Source organism: Phaethon lepturus, unplaced genomic scaffold, assembly GCF_000687285.1.
Source record: "Phaethon lepturus isolate BGI_N335 unplaced genomic scaffold, ASM68728v1 scaffold40844, whole genome shotgun sequence".
NCBI classification, from domain to species: Eukaryota; Metazoa; Chordata; class Aves; order Phaethontiformes; family Phaethontidae; genus Phaethon; species Phaethon lepturus.
In genome coordinates, this window is record NW_010534800.1 from 529 (window position 1) to 15,300 (window position 14,772).

General features: G+C 35.5%; 1 protein-coding gene across 1 annotated transcript in view; it reads left to right on the plus strand.

Moving 5' to 3' along the window:
* The first annotated feature begins 976 nt into the window (after positions 1-976).
* BRIP1 (BRCA1 interacting protein C-terminal helicase 1) overlaps positions 977-14,772 on the plus strand; it is a 60,156-nt gene continuing 46,360 nt past the window's right edge. The window contains exons 1-8 of the mRNA XM_010285615.1: positions 977-1,069; positions 1,888-1,999; positions 2,526-2,720; positions 3,031-3,152; positions 4,062-4,196; positions 10,570-10,863; positions 11,348-11,569; positions 12,101-12,300. Coding sequence (XP_010283917.1) covers positions 977-1,069; positions 1,888-1,999; positions 2,526-2,720; positions 3,031-3,152; positions 4,062-4,196; positions 10,570-10,863; positions 11,348-11,569; positions 12,101-12,300 — 1,373 coding nt within the window. The remainder of the gene's footprint in view (positions 1,070-1,887; positions 2,000-2,525; positions 2,721-3,030; positions 3,153-4,061; positions 4,197-10,569; positions 10,864-11,347; positions 11,570-12,100; positions 12,301-14,772) is intronic.

Here is a 14,772-nt window from a genome sequence, read left to right on the forward strand (position 1 = left end):
CTCTTTTTGCTAGGATTGCTTTTTCCTTTTGAGAAAGTTGATGATGAAGCTGAATCATGCCATACATTGGTGGTTTTGTGACGTATATGCTTACTCATTAGAAGTCAGATGAGGGCACAGGTTAGTGAGTTAATTTATCACAGGGACTATCCCAATTTAAAATTGCTCTTTTATTTTGTAGATGCTGATAGCCTATAAGAAAAAAAAACCTCTCTCGTTTAAAAAAATGTAGTCCTTTCTTTAAGCCATGTATACCTCTTCAGTATTTTTAATTCAATAATTTCAATGTTCCAGCATGATGGGGAAACTGACTTCCTTTTATTCTCCAGAGTGAAAGAAATGCCAGATAATACTCACAGAATAGTGAAGTGACTGACTTCTCATTTTCCCCTGAATAATTATTGTATTATTTGTGGAAGAAAAGTGTTAGTTTTTAAACATCTCATTTTTAAAGTCAGTGTCCAGTTTTATTTTCTCATTGTTACAAGATGAACAGCACAAGCAACTGTTGTCAGCTGTATCTTTGTAGATTGCAGTGTCCTGCAGTTCAAGCTAACGGAATTAGCAGAATTGAAAAAATGGCTATTTTTAGTTATTAAATATCCTGAAATACTTTTCCCCCAAGTGTTTGGGTTCTTATTCCAACAATATTCAGTCTCAGAAATAGAATCTGAAATGATGTGTGCAGTGCATCATACTTTTATTTCAATTTCTGATGTTACTCATCAGATGGTGGCAACTTGCTCTCATTTGTAACAAGGACCAAGTCTGAACTGATAACGGGTAGGATAAATTCTTGTATACTAGTTCTGTTAATGTCCTGAACTGCTTAGCGCCTTCATCAGGTTAGCAGTTTCTGCTTGTTTTTGTTTAGTGCCATGTGTTGTTTCAGGCTTTACCTGGTTGTTGTTGACTTGTTAATACTATTTTTTATTGCAGTTATAAACCTGAAGGTACACACGAGGAAGAAGTGGCAATGTCTTCTGAGGTGTCAGAATATACTATTGGGGGAGTGAAGATCATATTCCCTTGCAAGGCTTACCCTTCACAACTTGCTATGATGAATGCTGTAAGTAGAATTTATATTCACATTTCCTAAACTAAAAGCTTATGTTTTCCCGTACCTATCAGCATTTGGAAAACTAATGTATTAAATTCACAGCCTCCAATATCTCAAGAATTTCACTTGTAATGTGACTTACCGTTTTCTGTGCTGTACAGTGATATCTGGCCTATGACTAGGGAGTGCTGAAGTACGTTTTGGATTTGTGAACATTTATGCTAAGAAAAAAGTTATGTGTTATGTAATATATATGATTATTTAACTAGATATACTGCAATAGAAATTTTATATAATTTTGTAAGTGTATAAGGGGGGAATGATTTAGTAAAACATCTGTATTTTAAAGAGAAGGTAATATTTCAATAAGTTTTCACTTTTTGGCAAGTTCTAAAGAAAGAATTATTACACCACATGTAAACATTTTTAAACAGTTTTAACCGTGTTTAAATACTTTCTTTGTGGGACAAGTGGTTCGGTTGTCTGACAGATGTTTTCAATGTTTTATAAGACTAAGGAAAGCAAGGTAGCCCCATCCGCTACTGCTGTTAGCAGGTAAGTATTTCACAGCCCTCTAAGTGAACCTTGGAGCATTGCTAATGAGGCATGTTCCTCTTGAGGGAAATACAGCTGAGGATTGTTGACCTGTTGTTATTATTAAAGATGATTGGGAAGAGTGGTTTTGGCTTTCTTTTCTTTTTTTTTTTTTTTTTATAAGACAGTAGGTGTCCTGATCTATTTTTAGAAGTTATTTGTAGCTTAGCTAAAGACATCCCCTTTGGGTTTTTTAATTAATTTTCGTTTTGTTCTTGTTATTCTCCTTAAAGATTGTTAAGGGCTTAAATAACAGGCATCATTGTTTGTTGGAGAGCCCCACAGGAAGTGGCAAAAGCTTGGCATTACTTTGTTCTGCGTTATCATGGCAGCAGTCTCTGTATGGTAAGTTGTCTTAGTGTCTGTTTGCCCAGTTTTTATTACCAAAATATATTGTAATGAATTGCTGTTGGTTTTCAGCCTGAAAACATTTGGGTTTGGGAACCTAAGCATGTCTTTGTCCGCCATTATACATATTGCCTTATTGGCAACATGGCATTAATCAAACAAACCAGTAATGGCCAGTAATACTAAGCAAAGCAATTTGCATGTTAAAATGGATTTAGCTATCTGTTATCATAAGGGGATTATATGGCTGTTGGAACTTTGAAAGAAATACTTGTAGCTTGTAGTTAGGCAGATTGAATTGAAAGAAAGGGGTATTTTTCAGTTCTTCAAGTTGTTACGGTTCTTTGCACTGCAGTTCTTCAAAGAGTGATGATAGCTTGTTCAGACTTTACAGAGAGATGCAAGGTTTATAACTAGTACCTAAACAAATTCTTTCACCTTAACTGTTTTGAAATTCTAGTTCTCGTGTATAGTCTTGAGTAGGTTTTAACAGAAGATAAATGAATGTGTCCTTTGTCTTTAGAGAAATCTCTGGTTAAATCATCATGTGAAAAGGAAGACGGAAAGCCGGAGACCTCACTGCAATGTCGCTGTATGTGTCATTCCCAATCTGAGAGTAGCGAGGCTGCAACAAGTGTCAGTCAAGGTGCTTCTTGTTCTTTTAATAATTATGAAACAGGAAGTTCCATAAAACCTGGAAGCCCACTAACAAACACAGGTAACTTCATACATAGGCAGCTAAAAGTCTGTTCTTGAAGTAAAATATGTAGCCAGTGATGTAAATTTTTGGGGTGTTTTTTTTTTTTACTTTCAGGTCAGGGACTTTTTTGCCATCATAATAGCAGGCTGCTACATAATTCTGCCCTAAATGGAAATCTGCATGGAAATGGTGGTTAATGGGTCTAGAAATGTCTGATGCTATTTCCTACATCATGTCTATTTATAGTAAATTCTATTTTTAAAATGTTACCCTTATTTAATGCATTCCTGGTATTGGACATACCTTTTTATTTTACATTTGGTTACAGAATGTAAGGAAACTGAAACGCTAGCTTCGAAATTGTCTGCCAAGAAAAGGTTATCTCTGTGTGACACTGATGATTTTCAAGTAGACAGGAAGAGGATTCGACCTTTAGAAACTGAGCAGCAGGTGAGCAAAAGTGTATTGGTAGTAAAATAATCCACGTGTAGCTCAACAAAGTTGTCAAATACCAATCAACATTTTGGAGAAGGGCATAGAGTATAGTTGAGTCATGGTTTAGATTGGCAGGATTGTTTTCACTTTTATTGTTACCTGCTACAGTCTCGTCCATTGTTGCACTAAATTCTTCACAATACCACGTCCTAAATTACATCTTGTGTATTTAAGCACCTGATAGCCCCCAAATATATTTGTCCTCAGTTGATCTGTAATAGTAAGTCAAAAGTACGAGATTCTAGAGTTGAAGGCGCTCTTGCGAATATATATTATAAATACAAACAATACTGTGAATATATTGGAGTTCTGTGTTATATCCTGTAAAATGTATTTATCTCTGGCCTAATATGTGGAGTGCAGTTATTTCTGTAATGTTTTCATCAGTGTCAGTATTGGTATCATATGACTTAGTACTTGTATTCAGATGTGCACTGTAAATAGCTTTTACATTGCTTTAGTGTATTGCTCAGATGGTTACTTTTGTTTAAGTTTTTAGATCAGTATGGCTTGAGTTTATTTCTTCTTTTAATTATGGAAATTTTCTGCTTATACCTATATAGTATTATAATTTCTGCCAGTTTTATAACAGTGAGAAATTGAAGAAGAAAAGCTCAGCAATAATTACAAATTTTTGTTGTTGCTGTTACTGAATTTTGTAATTAAAACTTTATAGCTTTTCCAAAATTACTTTTGTGTGGCTTAGATTTGGTTAAACTGTTAACGAATATTAGCGATGCACTGTGTTACTGAAACAGACACAGTGGAAAACAGTTGAAAGAAAATCAATGACTGGTAGTGTAAGCACATACTTCTGTCTGGTATGTATTTGAACACAGTACTTTCCCCCCCACCCCCCAGCAGGTTAGAAAACGTCATTGTTTTGCAAAAGGAGTGCAGCTAGTTGATGCTTTAGAAGTTTATCATCAGAGAAAAAATGGAGAGCTGATTGTTCACTCTGAAAAAGGTGTGAAAGCCACTGCTTTTTCTCCCAAAACGGTAAGTAATATAGTAATATCTTTTACATCAGCACTGTTGGTTCAAGCTTGATTTTAAAAAAAAAAAAAAAAAAAAAATTACCGTAAAGAGATGCATGAAATGCAGCTTGTTAATGTAGTTTCAGACGGCTCTGTACCTCCAGCTGCATGACAGCCTAATGTAGAGGTTCCCAAGTATGTAAGTTGCTTTAAAGTAATATATGGTCTCTATCAATAGCGAGAACTGGAGTGGCTTTTACTCCTAATGGTACTGTCTAACCAATAGTTTGCAGTGGTTTGCAAAGTGTAAGTTAGTTCTGTGCAGGTTGTTGTTCCAAACAGTGGCTAAACCGTGGCTGCCCAGTAGCACAGAATCTGGCCCAGCAATTCACCCTGTAAACTTTCAATATGTGACAACGATTTTACAGCACATATAAATCTGTGTTTTATATTGCAATTTACAGTAGATTTATGGCATTATAGTAGAACGTGAGACTAGGACCATGGAAGTTAAGTGACATCAGAGTTTGTGGATTCTGTTCAACTTGCCATTCTTTGTTTTGTGGCATATGTAGTAAATGAAAGAGAGCATTTAATATTAACAGTGCATTTTAGACCTTAAAGTGAAGAAAGTTGGAGAAAGTTGGAGAAAGTTGGAGCTGATCATTACAATATATTATAACAAAAAAGGAGTAATAAATATTGCACAGGATTAAGAAGAAAAATCCTGTGTGTTACTGGGATAGATTTACGTTTTGGATTTGGTGGTTTTATGTTTTGTTTTGGGCTTTTTTTGTTGTTTTTTTATTTTTAAATCAACACTTTCCATAGCAGAAGTATCCCATAAGAAGCTGAGATACAAACATGCAGGTGCTTCTGCAGCTTTCTGCTAGGCATTTTCTGCATTTCTTGGTGCTTGAATCTTACTGATTTAACATAAGTTTGTTGAAGCAAAACCAGTAGAAGAAGAAATCTGAGGCGGTAGAGAGATGTATGTCAGATGTCAAATTATGTGAGTGATATAGTTCCCATGAATGCTTAGCAAAGGCTGTGACGGAATAGTTCTTGTCAATATTAAAATACAGGAACATGCCATGAAATCATGAAGTTGTGTGAGTTTGAGACAAATATAAGAAAGGAATAAGGTCTGACCTTTATTTCTTTCTTCAGGACAGAAATCTACTTTCTCTTTCAAAATGCAAAGAACATTCTCCCTTTCTAACATACTTTTTAATGTTGTTTTATGGTAATACCCATCTGTAGGTAACTCGGCTTCCAAGTACAGGGGTTTATTTGCGTGTTTGGAAATATGGTTGCTTTCAACAAGCAATTTAATTCTCTTTCCACCTCTTCTAACAGCACTTGGCTCTTTTCCTGTCCTAAATTAGCTTCTATTTTAATCAGTATATATTTTAACTTCAACAGCTGTTTTCTAGTATACCATGCTTTTGTAAACACAAAAGAAGCCAAAAGCTTTGGTATTACTTTATGCCACTGGGAGCTAAAACTTTTTTCTTGACAAAACTGAATCTGTGTTCTAGATCATTTGATGGGAAGTAATTTTTATTAGTTTTGGAAAGCTATGTAGATTTTTGAGTAGGATTTGAAATGCTTTGTGCCAGTGAACCTCAACTGGTAGTTTGAAATATAAAGGCCAGCAGAGTGTGCTGTTGATTTTCAAATAAAAAGACCTTCCTTCCTTCCTTAATTGTAAAATTGTAAAATTTGCTTTGGTACTTTGGTGTGGGTATCTGAAAAACTTGATTTACAACTTGTAGACATTTCACGTAGTGAAGAAAACGTAAAACTTTCAGTATAGATAAACTAGCTTAAATAATAAAATACTGAATCATAACCTGTTTTTTTTAAGGAAACTCTTAATTTTTGTTAGAGTAGTTTACCTGTACGTAAGTGCGTTATAATGTGCTATCCATAGGTCTGACAGTACAGTATACTATACTGTTTACTACTTCTTTAGAAAGAAGTAACCTAAGAAGAAATAAAAGTGTTTATTTCTGCTAAAGTGTCTTTTTTAAGAATGAAAGGAGTGTTTATTTCTTTGTAAAAACATTTCTTTTTAAGAATGAAAGCATAAGGTATTATTTTCCTGTGATGAACTTATACTTTAGCAGACTGAGAACTTGTCTGGTATCAAGAAACAATTGCAGAAAGTAAGGCCTTACTTATCATTAGTGGTTCTGCAGCTTAACTACATTAAGTTTAAGATGTGAAGGGTATCACAGCATAGGCTGTTAGGTATAAAAATGCTTTTCTAGTGTAGTTCATGAAATAAAGTCAGCTGAAGTTATGTTCAACACTTATAATGGACTAGGTATTTAGGATGATACAATAATGCAATAAAATATTTTCTTAATCAATGAGAGAAGCTGCCTTTGTATAACTTGTCTTTTACTGTAGTCAATCCTGTGCTTAAAGCAAATGTATTTTCTCATCAAGTCCTTCTCATAGCCCAAGCGAGAGAATGGGTTGGTTGTTGTAGGAGCATGAGAGGTACTGCCCAGCATTGCTGCCTCAGAAGGACACCTGTAGATCTAGTGGGTGAGGATCTTCTGCCCAAGGTGGCTGCCTGTTCTTAGCTGCTTGCAGTCCAGAGCCTGGGAATCCATTTCTGTCTTCCTGCTGTTAATTCTTGCAAGAGAAGGCAGTTCTAGTGTGAGTTGAGATGAGAAATTATACCCTTACAGTACTCTCTTGATTACTTCTGTCAAAGCATATGGTCTGAGAAACTGGGGCAGCTGGGTTAAGGAATCCCCATTTATACTAGGTAAAAAAAGTAAACAGTAAATGGAGAGTAGTGTAACAAACACTTGGGGTATCAAAAAACAACTGTGAAAAGAATCTGTCTTAATGTGCTAGCCCATTGCAGTTTAACATATTGCTTACAACCTTCACAATGGAGTTTGAGTGACTTCTGTTACACATTCCAGGAGACTGGCAGCCTGTTACAATCAGGGTCTGGACTCCAGAATAGGCTAATTTACCACGATGGGATGAAGAAAGTTGCGGATTTGTATTACATGCTCTCACCTGACACCGTATCTGATCCTTTTCCTGCTGATTGACATTTTGAATGAGCTCTTTGAAGCAAGTTCCAGCTTAATTAAAACGTTTGCTTGGTTAGCAGTGATCTGTGAAAGCCTGTGATAAATATTGAACTGGGTTCACCTGCTGGTTACTGTGAGAGGATAAACAGCTGCTTTGTGTACTTTAATCAAGAGGCTGCAGCAGCAGCAGAATACTGTGCTTTTTGAGAGCTTATAAAGGAATAGTTGAAAAGCCCTGGTAATGTCACTGCTGATATCTTACTAGATTGTGCTTGTGTGATATTTCACACAAGAGGTATTCACTGCTGTATCATTTAGATGGCTTTGTAACCGGGAAATGTAGATGAAGATATGAAGAACTCTTATCTCTTTGTGTTTCAAAGATCATAGCCTCAGTGTTTGTTTAGCTCTATTTTACACAAAGGACAGGTTGGTGGACTTGATTATTCCTCTTTTAATCGGACTTCCACGTTTTTGCCATATAAATATTGATGTGACAGGCTGTTTTATCTACCCACTGACAGAACTAAAAACAAGCTGGATTAGCCTAAGGTCCATATAGTCTGGTATCTGATCTCTAACAGCATCTATTACTGGATTTTTCTGATTACATACTGCAGAAAGCAGAGGAGTATCTTTTTTTCCTCTCCCTCAAATGAAAATCTCTATCCGAGATTCAAACAGCTGAAAATAGGTTTAGTTCTGAAGCCAGAGGACATTATGAAATAGTTTTCTATTGTCTTAATATTAATTATTTCTACTCAGCTCCCACCCAATTCTTTCACAAATAAATTGAAACATTTTCTGATTTTATTATAGTTTAACCAGTAGCTCTGTGTTATGAGTCTAAAAATTGGTACTTTATAGGGCAACATTGCTATGGAAACTGCTATATTGGAGTTACTACTTCGTTCAGCTGGAGAATATTCTCTTTCCTTTTTCTGTAGTAAGGGGAGATTAACACCATGTTAGATTTTGCTATGTGATATCAGCAGTAAATTCTTTTTATAGAAATATAGAATTAAAAGAGTTTGTTTTTAATAACACTTAATGATGGCCAAACTATTTTCTAAAGGATAACAAAGAATTAAAGTGCAAATTGGCACACTTGCATAATGTGCAAGTAACATGAAGAACTCAACTTTTAACCTATGTTTTAACCATTTTCTTAAAGTTTCTCTTCATTATAAAGGACCTTCTAAAAAGGTTTTATTTATTTTTGTGTTTTGGGCTAATGGTGTCTAATGGCTTTCAGAAATGTCATGACTACTGTCAAGGCAGTTTTATACTCTCACTAGTTACTATAAAATCAGTCTGAGTTTACAACTTTCTCAATGTTGATTTTTTTTTTTTTAAAGTTTTTTTCAAAGTTAAAGGTAACATTTTAAAACTGGAATACTGGCTAAAGTTCTTCTTAAGGCCGGTATTTTACCAATTTCAAGCCTTTTAAGAAAAACTTTTAAGACTGCCTGTAAAATACTGTAATTTATAAGCCTTACACATAAGAACACTTTTAATTCTTTTAATTAAAAAAAAAAAGTTTCCTCTAAACCCACTAGAGAAGAGCCTTCTGTTCATGTTCATGTATATATTTATTTGAACTCCATTTTCCTATTGTTAAAACAGATTTTGCAAAATAGCTGATATTTAATAAAATATTAGCTGTCCTAATATTATTCTGTTATTTTTCTTTGGCAAACTAAACGTGAGGCTTAGTATTAGCAGAGAAGTATTAGCAGTATGGTATCATCTTGGAATTCTGTGAATTCTTTTTACCTCTGAAAACACAATCTGACTTGAATTAAAACTTAAAGATAAATATGTTCTTAAAGGCCCTACGCAGTAACTGCTTCAGTTATATTAATCGTTAGCATGATAATGTGGTTTTCATTATTCCAAAGAAAAAAACAGAATATATTTTGATAGAAATATCAAGGTACAATTTGCATTGCAGTTTTCTGTGCGAGTACAAACCGAGTTAAGTATTGCCACATATGTAACATATACCATATGTCAGCTGTTTCCTGCTTTGCTGTTGACAAGAGCCCCATTCATAACTCCTCTTTTTATCCTTTCAGTGAATAAGTAATTATTCAATAGAGAAGGCAGGATATTTGGAACTGGCTATTTAATGTGGCAGCACACCGTAATGAAATCTGCTGTTACTGGCAACCTGAGAGGGGAATGTAACAATTCCAGCATGGGTGTAACTTTATCTGCTTTGAGGGTCTGTTTATTTGGCACATCAGTGAACCTTTTATCCCAGTGAGTGGCAGCTCCAGGAGGGTTGCATTTACATGCATTCTATCATGTATTGTAATATTTAATGGCGGACAAGGCTGAGTGGGACTAAGGGTAATACGACCTTGCTTTTCCTCGGAGTGGGGGCTAAAAGACAGCTTGATCCCCAGAGTTGTGGTGTAACGCACGACATGACTTAACATTTGTTTGTAATAGATAATCTTACTGATTACAATTAAAAGGGGAGGGAGGAGTATTTGGGCAGGCAACTACATGTTGTTACTTGCACTGTCACCTGAAAACCAAATACAAACTAAGAATGTAAAAGTTACACTAGAAGTTTTCATTATTTTTTATGGGAGGTGTATGTGGCCATAGTTACTCAGGAGTTATTTGTTTTCTATGTGTCTTTTCACAATATTTATTACAATTTCATGACAGTTGTTCCAGTATTTTATATTCTGAAACGTACTGTTTCTCAGGAAGAAAAAAACCTGGCTTTTAACAAATACTTTACAGGTTTAGGTTCTGTTTAGAATTATTCCCTACTTTGTCTTCTATTCTCATAGTTACTAGGTGGCCTTTGACATAATGGCATGACAAACATGTTTCTAATGGAGAGTATATGATGTAGTCTGTTTTATCTGCAAGCAGATTTCATTAAACTGTCCAGATTTCTTCCGCTTGTTTTAAGGAAAAATGTACTTATAATTGTAATTTGGGTGTCTAGTCCCAAGGTTTTTTTTTCATTTAAGGTGCTGGACACTTCTTGTTCTGTGACAGGAGTGTCCTTATGCTGAAGCTTAAATGTGAGACGTTTATTTGCATTATTCACGTGTAAATACTCCACTGGAATAATAATTCTTTCTATGACTGAGTTACGATAAAGTTGTGTCTAGTGATTGCTAGAAGTTTTTTAAGATTTTTCAGGCATGAGGACATAGTGTATGGTTTGAAAGACCAACCTGGTAATTTAACAGGCTATCTTAAACTGTCCCAGAGGGTGTTTTTTAAATAGACCATAAGCAGATTTAGCATGTTCTTCTCGCAGTGGGATTTTGTTAATCTTTTTCTTGTTTTGGGTTGCAGTCTTCTGGCCCTTGCCCTGATTGTTCCTGTTCTTCTGGAAACGAAACTGCTAAAGATACTAGTAACACTAAGAAGAAGGAAAATGGAGATCGTTCGTTCATTCCCAAAATATTTTTTGGAACACGAACACACAAGCAAATATCCCAGATTACCAGAGAGTTGAAGAGAACAGCGTATTCCAGTGTCCCTATGACAATTCTTTCTAGCCGGGATTATACCTGTATTCATCCAGTGGTATCTAGTAGTGGTAGTAACAGGAACGAAATGTGTGTAGAATTGCTGGAAGGAAAACATGTGAGTAATTTTGTTTCAGAAAATGAGTATTCATTTAAACATTTTAAAATGAAAGGTAGTTGAACAGTTGGAATGAGTAACATTTTTGACTTCTTTATGTTGGTTAAATGCCTCTGGTAATTTGGTTTAAACTAAATATTAATTGTTAGAAAATGCTGATACATGGTATCAATACTGAAAAAATATATGATGATAGGAATAATATTTATGACTGCTAGGTTAATGATCTTAGTACGTCTTAAGTTGTCTTTACTTTTATAGAAGAAGAAGGAAGTGTCCTTTATTGATGTACATTTCAGGAACGTGGATTTGCCTGTTTTTTCTGCCATGATGTGTTTTTCATTACTGTCCGACATGAAAAGTAGCTGTTAGGAATGTTTCCAGGAAATAAAGTCAAAGGCATGTAACAACTTGGAGGATTTAAGCTTACTTGTTTTTCATTATTTTTTGTAACCACTAACTATCTGTGCTTATTTGCTTTTAGGGCAAGTCCTGTCTTTACTATCATGGTGTTCATAAACTGAGTGAACACCATGCCCTACAGTCTGCACATAGGATGTATCAGGCTTGGGACATTGAAGATCTAGTGAGCCTGGGAAAGAAGCTTCGTGCGTGTGCCTATTTTGCAGCCAGAGAGCTCATGGTGGGCGCAGATATTGTATTTTGTCCTTACAATTATCTCCTAGACCCACAGATACGGGAGAGCGTAAGTATATTTGTAAGAAAGAGATTGCAATAACTGAAGTTAAAGGGAAGTTAAAAAAGAACATAATGTTCAGTAGCCACAGTCAACTGAAATCCTATTTATATCCAAAATATTATCTACAAAATAACTCCTGGGTTAAAGAATTTTTTGTCTTCCCCGCCCCAGATGAACATTTCTGTATTCCAAGAAATGCTTCCACTGGTGTCATTCTCCAGCTGATCAGTTACATGGTTTTTTTCAATCAGTGGAAAAGAAACCTTACAAACTTCACAGTTGTTGAAGTCTATACTACACTCTATAAATCAGAGAGTGTAATAGGTTCAGATTATATTAATCCAGACTGGAATAAGGAGTGCTGCCCCCACCCCCTGGTTATTTTCTAGGTTGTAGAAATTGGATCAAAAAGCTGAAAACTTTCTGTTGCTGGCACTGTGATGCAGTATATGCACTTTTTTGACAAGATCCTTTTAGTTGCTGCTTCTTGTTAATGTCTTTCATTCTGTTTTACTAGATAATAATTTTCTTTTTTAGATGGAAATTAACCTAAAAGGCCAAGTAGTCATTTTAGATGAAGCCCATAATATTGAGGACTGTGCTCGGGAGTCAGTGAGCTACGGTGTCACAGAAAGTCAACTACGAGCTGCTCAAGAAGAGCTAGATTTCATGGTCAATAACAACATCAGGCAGAAGGATCATGAGCCCCTACGGTCTGTGTGCTACTCTTTGACAAAGTAAGGCAACTCTAATTCTGTTACATCAATTAGTACTTTTTAAGATTACTTTTAGATTCCCTTTGTTGATGCAATTTACTGGTTACTGTGTTGCATCATAGTAACTGTTGCATAAAATGCAACAGAGGTATACTTCAAACCCTGCAGTCACCTGATTTTTTGTTTGTTTGAGGAATCCAGAAGGGCTTGATCTATTTAAAAAATACTCATGTCTTAAAGGGAAGACTTGAAATTCTGCTTTGAAAAAAGTATGTTATGCTCTTGAATGATATGCTGATCTTTATGGGGCTCACTGTCCTAGATTATGAAGTTCTGTATGAAGATTTTACTGAAGATAAATAATTTTTATTTTTCACATTCTTCTGTTTGCTTATTTGACAAATAGTAATAGCATTATTTTGTCAAAGCATTAATTAGTTCACATTTATAAAATGGTTTCAGAGCCTTGGACAGGAAGTTTTTGGAACAGGTTGGACTCTGTTCTTGAAATCAGACTGGAGTCTATTTGCAACAGATTTTTCACAGTAGAAAGTGAATTTATCAGTCATGCCCTTTGTTTTCCCTGTGAAACTGGAACACAAGGATCGTGGAGTTCAGTGGATTGACAAATATGGATGATTGAGGGAGTGGTTTTGAAAGCAGGAGTTCATCAGTAAGGCAGAAAGAAGCTGAAAAATTACAAAATGTTCTTCTCTTCTCTTCTTTCTGCCCTTGTACCATAGAGGAAAAGGTAGGAAGAGCTAAAAAGAAGGTAAACCCCAGAAACTATGGAGACAGAATTGGAAGGGGAGGACCTGAGCAGAAGTTGAAAATCATGAGAGGGGAGGGAGCAGAAGCAAAGAGACTAGGGGCAGAAGCTCAAGAAGGAGGGAAAGAAACAAGGGGTCAAGGGCAAAAGTATTTTGCACAGAGTGGGAACATGAGAGAGTTGAAACCATGTCAGAAGAGTCTATCACCACTAGAGAATTTGGAATTCAGCTCTGTAGCCCTTAATTTTTGAACCTTTTTCTTTTGAGGGATCACACTGCTAATGAAACTTTGAACAGCAAAGTCAGCAGGATAAAAGTGAATAATGATACAAGTGGCTTTGAAGTTATCTGAACTCTGATTCAGTGCATGTCAAATCGTCACTGTGTGCATTAGCGGTTGGTGAAATACACTTTGGAGTACACTACAGCAAGTAGAACACCACTTTTCCTATCCTGTCTCTATTCAGAGAGTTAATGTTTATGTGACACAGAGACAAGTGACTTTTGTTTTTCTTTTTTGCAGAAGCAAATTCTCCTACCTTGGATATTTCAAATGTTAAATTTTAGTAAAAGATGAGAACAGCATGGCTGGAGATTTGATTGCCTCAAGCTTTTTAACCTTATCGTAAAACCTAAGTTTGATTGTCTTGGCAAATCTGCCAACAGCATGAAAAGCAGTTGTTGGAAGGCAGAAGACTGGGTGTAAATAGCCAGTAATTGGTAAAATGCTCTTGCACAGTGACATGGCTTTGCCAAATGCATGGGTAATTAGAAAAATCTTATTTCAGTTATAAAGATCTTGGACCCTCATTTCAGAAAGTGCTTGAGCATGGGCTTAGTGCCACCGAGGTGCTAAAATGACCTTTCTGAGGAATTTGAAAATGTACCAAGAGAGGTATACTGGCAAGCTTTTCTGATAAGATGCAGATTTACCAGGACAAATTAGTTTGTTCAATGGAGTAAGCTGTATCAACAATGGCATTTTCTGGTAGGGAGGGAAGGAGCAAATATACTGTCTTAAATTGAAGGCATGTTTGTAATATTTGTTAAATCTTTTCCGGAAAATATTGCATATGCTGACTTTCACTTCAAAACCACAGATATCTTTCTGGGAATCAAGCTAATTTTATTTATGCTTACTGCTTTACTCTAAAAATGAATTAGCAGGTATTTCAAGTAAATGTTTCAATGTTAGATTTAATTGGATGGAATTTGTTCTAAAATTTGCTTTTCTTGTGATATTTTAGTATTAGGAAGGTGGTTGTTTGTATTTGCATTTGTAGCATGACCATTTCACAAGTATGAAATCTGTTTCATTTTGGTCATAGTGGTCTTTTCCTAATTTAAGTTCCAGGTCTTTTTGATGTTACATTTGAGGAAATGGGGCAGGGTACTACACTGGTCAAGTTCTGCCTGTGTTAGTGATCATCATTCCTTAATAAGAGAAAGCAAATTAGAGCCGAAGAAGTGATGTGGTAGTATTTATGGGTTTTTGTTCGCATTTAACCTGCAAAAGGAAATTTTTTTTTAATTGCTCCGTTGATTTGATTATTTGCAGTGACAGGACAGTGAATCTGGAACTGAAACAGTCACTAAGCCTTGTTGCTTTAGTTGATAATGATTAACTGATTTTACAGATAAATATTTTTGGAATGGTTGTAGAAATGACAGCTGTCTTTCTGATGCCTCCTGCTGGTTGATGGAACAGACAGCTTCGGCATTC